This window comes from Triticum dicoccoides, chromosome 5B, assembly GCF_002162155.2.
Source record: "Triticum dicoccoides isolate Atlit2015 ecotype Zavitan chromosome 5B, WEW_v2.0, whole genome shotgun sequence".
In the NCBI taxonomy this organism is placed as follows: Eukaryota; Viridiplantae; Streptophyta; class Magnoliopsida; order Poales; family Poaceae; genus Triticum; species Triticum dicoccoides.
In genome coordinates this window covers 554,153,441-554,160,414 of record NC_041389.1, presented here as the reverse complement: position 1 = coordinate 554,160,414, position 6,974 = coordinate 554,153,441, and the positions used below count along the sequence as shown (strand labels likewise).

Sequence of the window (6,974 nt, the reverse complement as noted above, 5' to 3'; positions counted from 1 at the left end):
TACGAGAGAACTCAGAGTTTATGTTTCGCTTGGTTGGCATATCCCTCATTCTCGGGTGATCATAGCAACGTGCATACGCCTCACCAGTGTGGGCGCTGCTCATGTTGTTGTTACTGCTGCCAGCCGCACCCATTGACCCTTCTTTTCCTCCCGTGTTCCTGCCTGGTGATGCTCTCAGCCACCCTCTCCATTGCTGCTCCGAGTCAACCGGTGGTTCGCATACACCATTGTTATGCACCAACCTACCACATGCAAAGCAAAAGTGTGGTACTTTTTCATAGTGGAAATCGAACCAGGTCTTCTCCTCATCCTCTTTCTTCTTCCTCAGATAGAACCCTCTCACCAAAGGTTCCCTCACTGGGATTTTTGCTCTAACCCGCAGATGTTGTCCTCTAGCAAAACCTTCTTTGTACACATCAACTCTCACAATTTCTCCCAGCCAATTACCAAGGGCCCTTCCAAACGCTTCCGTTCTCCTATCCGGTGGCAGATCCGTCACTCTGACCCACACATCAATTTTGTCGAACATGCTTCCTTCTGTCGTCGGCTCGTCGCAACCCTCTTTGCCTGCGGCGTATAGCAGATCGCGTTTGACTCCTTCCCAACCCAACCCAAAGCTGGCCAGCCACCCACGCCGCTGTGGGAATTCCGCCGCTATGCCCTCAGGATCGCAGCACAGCTCCTACCTAGCCTAGCGCGCGCCTACACCCAGCGTTAGGAGCAGCGGAAGCATTGCCGTCCGCCTGAACTGACCAAAGGGTAATTGTGATTTGTGAGCTGCCTTCTCAACCGTGGCAGAGGCCTTCACAATTTCGGTACACGTGAAGTATGTGCTGCACAAGCATATCCAAACCCTAGCATCAGAGCATCTGGACTGGCTGATTCTGCACCCATAAACAATCCGCGGACGCGTCCACACACATTGCCTGTTCGCCTCTCAAATGTCCCCATGTGTAACCATAATTCCCACTTTTGAACCACAAGTCCATGCATACATGTACACGTCGATCATTACACATAAACAATGAATAGCACGCACAAAATAAAAATTATTCTTGTCGAGTATATTAGCAAATTTCCAATTAATTTACTACAGGAATAAATCAAGAACATCACATGGACAATATTGATCACATACTAGTATCTAAATAGATAGACACGTAATATGCATATAGGACTAGTTTGGATGGCATCCTGGAGTATGTGCCTGGAAAAATTATGTGTCTATATTTCGTATTGCTGCAGATCCGGATAGAAAATGACAACTCAACAAAACCATATCCGAGACCAAATAAACCATCTAGAACCATACATGCATGTGACGGTAAAATCTCGCAGGGGCAAAGAAAGCAAATTTCTGATATTATGCCGAGAGAGATGCATTAGAATTGACACATTCGAACGTGTTGTGATTGTGTGGCACTGATGTCATATGTTGAAATAAGGAATGTGGACCAGCTTTTTTCTACTCGTCAAAATCAAACGCACAAGGCACCGCCGTAGCATGACGGTACGACGATGCACAACGCACAAGGAGACACTGACACGCAGGCCAGAAACACGTGACCCCGGTCATCAGTCACCCGACACTTCGACGAAGTTTATCCACATGGACTCGCCAAAAGCGTAGCCGCACGAACGAGGGCCCACCAACATGCTCCCCGTCCCCCTCTTGCCTGGTTTGGTGGGACTCGTCCCGTCATCTCGTACGCCGCTGCATGCTTGCCATCTCCGTGCCGCAACGCCATGTGCATACGTACTACCGTAATCAAGTCAAAATATTTATTAATGAAACTGCAGATATACTGGGCACATCATACCAGAAATTGTTTCAAAAATTTCGGAAACTTTGAATTTGTATTACTCCCTCCGATCATATATCAGTAATTGAGTATAGGTTTCGGTTCAGAATGAAGACCACACGAGAATATATATATCGGGTGGTGGTAACCACTGATCAGTGCAGTGGTTGCACCCCCACAGTGTGCATTTTTCTTGAGAATGCAAACAAGAAGTAATGAATAGAATAAATCCTCACTCGCAAAAAAAAACCCTACAAATAAGTACAGTAATGAACTAAAACACACAGTACGCTCAGGTTACATAGTACTGCCGCTGCCACCAGATGAGTTAATTGTATTGTATGAAAATCAATCTATTGGGTGGTTGTGCTGGAGAGGTCAGACCCTTCGTCGCCAACCTTTGTGAAGGCAGCCATGAGCCTTGGCACCACGTTGGCAAGCGCGATGTTGAAGCCGGCCGAGCAGGGTAGTTCCATGCCCCCCTCTTCAACAGGCACACATCCTTTCAGGTATGCCTCACACATCCTGAGCACGTACCTCCCCCGCCGGCGGAAGTGGTCCTTCACGAACCCCTCGAACCCCTGGGGCGGTCGGCGCACCAGGTGTAGCATGGTCCGCGAGCTGAGCAGGAATGCGTTCTCGCAGTAGGGCAACGCGTTGCGGTGGCCCTCCGGCGTATCGATGAGCGCCTCAAGGCTGGCCTCGTTATAGTAGGGTTGGTCGTTGAGGACAAGCGCTTGAAGGGAGACGACGACCTGGAGCAGGCTTGACGTCCCCGGCGACCAGACCTCCGTGCCCTCTCCGTCGAAGGTGTTGAGCAGGCTGAGGCACACCGTACCGCTGGGATAGAGGTTTGGATTGAGGTGTAGGCCGAACGAGTGGTAGTAGACCTGCGGCGGCACGGCCGGGTAGGACGGCGGCAGCTGCATGTCGAAGAAGAAGAGCCCGTCCTGGTACGGTGTCCCGCTCGCACCCACCATTACCACCCGGAGTAGGTCCATGCGTCCCTCGAATGCCCGAACGTAGATACCATCTGCATATGCAAATTTCGATGTCAATCTCGTTCATCGCCATCTGCCATTTATTATTTTTCAAACCATGCATAAGGACTGCATGTGATCTTATAGAAAGAGAAGAGGTCATACAAAGTCTTATATACTTACAAAGATCAAGATACAAAACAAAGAATAATGACTAACAAAGATTAGCAACAAACATGTTCTAACGACGACCCAAAAACTAACCTAGACAAACAAGATCGTGACCTTAGTGAACAACGATTCCAAACACTTTGCTCCGGCTTTGAACCATTGGTAGGCATCACACTTGGTCTGAACAACCAGAATCTGGACCATTTGTCACTTATTTTCAAACACTTTTCTGTTCCTTGTACGGTGACCACGACCACGACCTAAATGAAAAACGACTCCAAACACTTAATTTGCTCCCGCTTTGAACCATTGGTAGGCAATCACACTTCATCGGAGCAACCGACGGTTTGTCGTTTACTAGTGGTTGGGGCGTCACCTTGTGGCGCCGCTTGAGAGAAAGTTGTGCACATGTTTTATTTAAAAAAACATAAAGTCCTCGCCTTCATCTAGAAAAACATTTTAAAAAAAATTCTCACCTTCATCTAGAAAAAGAAGTGAAAAAGAAAAGAAAAACTCACCAATGCAGCCTACCAGTGAGTGCTACTTTGCATAGCCCTCCATTTAAAAAATGTATGCGGTCATCAACTCCATCTAAAAAGAAAAAAAATTCCTCACCTTCATCTAAAAATAATATCTCAAAAGCTTTTTCACCGTGGCCAACCAGCATACGTCACGTGGCATAGCTGGTTGGCCGCCCTTCAGGCGACGCTTAATGGGTTTAACTAGTGGTTGGGGTCCGTCATTGCGGGCCGCTTGAAAGAAAGCTATGCGCACCTCACCATCATGTTAAAAAATTTGAAAAAATTCTTGTAGACATCACAACCATCTTAAAAGAAAAACGAAAAAACCTAGAAAACTTCTCTAAAAAAATATCTCCCTACCTTTTAATTTTTTTTTAAAAAAAATACTTTCTCACCGTGATCAACCAGCATACGTCACATGGCATAGCTTTTTTGTTTTTGAGTGGGTCACATGGCATAGCTGGTTGGCCACCATTCTATCGCCTCTTAATGGGTTTAATTTTCAAACACTCTTCTATTCCTTCTATTTTCAAACACTTTATGGGTAACCATCGGTCAGATTGAAACATATATATTGAGGCATAAATATGCTTATGGGATTTTCAAATACTAAGTCTGACCGAGATTTTCTTATCCAAGTATATTTCTAAGAAGTGAATTTAGTGCAACTTCAGCCGATTGACCTGCGTTTTTCTCTAGAAAAGGTACAAGTAGGTGAGAAAAAAAATTTTAAAGTTGCCATTTTTAGAATCACTTAGCCAAATCCCGTTGGAATTAAATGTAGATACACCGTACAGTTATGGCCTTATGCACGTTGCAAGATAGTACCTGGTAAGCTATTCTCCAATATTTTCCACTCTTTTTGCACCGTCTTGACCCATCTCTTTTTGCCGGTGCTGCCCTGCAGTTCATTTGACAAAAGAAAGAGCACTACTACATCAAAGCTAAAAGGCGCAAAATTAAGGCGGATGACTTCTCTTAGTGCACCTACCTGGTCCGTGGTGTCAAGGTAATGGTGATCGTCCGGAGGGCTCTGCACTACATCGAAATGTGGCAAGTTAAATGGACGATGATCGTCATCACCAGTGGCATCTGTGACCTTCACCACATCCTCCACAGTGTCGCTGTTACTAGCATCGACACTGGCATCACTTCTTGCTGCGAGATCAGCAATGTTGTACTCTGTCGCAGCGCCACCAACGCTAGGGTCTTCGTGGCTACCCGCAGATGCCTGCGCCAAATTCTGCATGATCACGGCTGCATGGCCATCTAGTTCATCCACAGAACCGTCATCGCCTTCGACACTTGTAGTATCTGTTGGATCATTGTGCTGTAATCGGGTATAAGATATACGACACATGATTACCGCGTACGTTAATGCATGATATTGCGCACATAACTAACGGGGTTTGCATCGAGATACATGAGATAATGTTTCTAGCTAGCTAGGTAGGAGTAGATAGATACCACGTTGGCAGCACCCAATTCTTGAGGATCATCGACGATGGCGTCCTCCTCCGCCCAGTTGTCCATCTCAGCCTGCAGTTGAGTGTAGTTATCCTTGTTGACAACACTGATCTCATGGGGTAATACCTGAAAATAGAGATAAGAGAGACATTGTACATTATTATTTTTCCGACAAAGGGTAATATATTAATTCGATCGAGTAGCTAGTGGCAAAAGATCCATGCATGCATACCATTGACGTGGTGCCATCACCCCACTTGACTTGGACGTGGCCGTCGACACAGAGGTTAACAACTTGTCCAACCCATGAAAGATCGGCGGGGGCCTGTGGTTGCTGCACTACCACTGCTGGTCTACTTCCAGCGACGCTTGATAGCAGATGAACGACGATGTCCCCATAGAAAACGGAGTGATCAGGATCCCTGCTCAGATCATATGCACTTGCAGTAGTGCTACCGCACTCGACCTCCAAGCTTAGGTTGCCGGCCTCATTGTTAGCCTTGATCCACGACACCTGCACCGTGTGATCATTGGAATTCAGGCTCCTCACGACCCCGACGCGCCGCGTCGATGCATCGTCTGTGGCACTCACGACGTCGTCATCTCCAACTACAGCAAATGTGACATCGACAGGGGCGTTGTCAACCACGTACTGCCCAGGAAAAAACTCGTGCTCATTCGTGCACTCGGAGGGGTTGAGTGAGATCGACGGTGCCCTATGCTGCCGTGTGCCGTCCTGCCACAGCACGTCGACGATGGTATGAGTGCTGGAGACGGTCATGGTGGGTAGTGCATGCAATGACTCGTCCTGGTGGTGATGATCGGAAGTATCGTCATCGGTTTTTGTAATGAGAAAGCAGCGGTCGCCCAGCCCCCAGGTGCAATCGGACGAGGAGCAGAAGAAAGTCAGGTCGTTGGGATTTTGGTAGGCCGAAGGAGCAGACATCTCGAGGACTTGCTCGTCGGTGCCGCCGTGCGCCGACGCGACCCAGTAGACAAGGACGCCGACCATCTCCACCCTGGAGACCGAGCCCACTTCGTGCTCCGGCTTCCAGCTGCCATCTAGCCATTGCGACTCTCTGAAGACGGCCGAGGGGTCGCCACGGTCACCGGTGACTTGCTCACCGGAGTAGAAGGCGCAGTTCATCTGCGGGCGGAAAGTAGCCACCGTGTTGGCCGCTCGTAGCTTCTTGGGTTCCGCATCGGTGACCTTGCAGACGGCACCGTCGTCGAACACCACGTCGACGTCCAGGAACACCTGGACCACCCGGCCCAGCCACTGCCCGGACACGACGTAGTCGCCGAGGCTGAGAGCCCTAACGCGCCGGAGGCCAGACGGCCGCACGCCACGGATGGTCTTTGTTGCTTCGCCGTGGACGTTGAGCTGGAGGAGATCAAGCGTCGTGGAGACGCCGACGACGACGCCCATCTGGCCGCCGACGTCCGACCCCGACACGACCATCTGGCCGACGTACGTGCAGCTCCTGTCGACGATTGTCATGTCACGGCCCTTCATGCTCACCAGTGCGCCGTTGATGCCGAGCGTCATGAACGAGTCGGCGTCGGCCGCTTTAAGCGGGACCACCAGGCCACGCTCGAAGATCCTCTCCTCGTTGCCACGCGCCGATTTGGAGCTCACAAGATCTAGCCAGTATAGATTAGTGTATCTCACGCAGGCCTCCTCGGTGGCGTCCATCTTAATAATAAGCTGTTATTCTCGATCGATGAGATATCGATCTTGCGGTTCTTCGATCGTGTAATGAGCTAGTAGTATATAGCCGTCGCGCTAGATATACTATATAGCTATAGGTGATCAAATTTGTATACATACAGTATAAGAGTACTTGTTTCCGGGTAGGATGGGAATTCGAGTCCTTGCAGGAATACACCGCGAGCTTCCTTCGTCCGAGTTTACCGAGTTAGAGCAACTCCAAAGGGCGACCTATTTCGTCCGCCACCGTCCGTCTGGGTCGGCACGGACAGAAAAGGCGGCCCAACACGCCGACCCAAACGAACGCGCGTCCGCTTTTCGT

At 49.1% G+C, this 6,974-nt stretch overlaps 1 protein-coding gene across 1 annotated transcript; it reads right to left on the bottom strand.

Moving 5' to 3' along the window:
* Positions 1–2,155: 2,155 nt before the first annotated feature.
* LOC119310062 (probable ubiquitin-conjugating enzyme E2 23) lies at positions 2,156–6,637 on the bottom strand. The gene is made up of 5 exons (XM_037585914.1): positions 5,174–6,637; positions 4,942–5,067; positions 4,466–4,804; positions 4,303–4,375; positions 2,156–2,835 (listed from the first exon to the last, which is right to left on the bottom strand). The coding sequence occupies exons 1-5, from the start codon at positions 6,635–6,637 to the stop codon at positions 2,156–2,158; spliced, it is 2,682 nt and encodes an 893-aa protein (XP_037441811.1).
* Between the last annotated feature and the right edge of the window lie 337 nt (positions 6,638–6,974).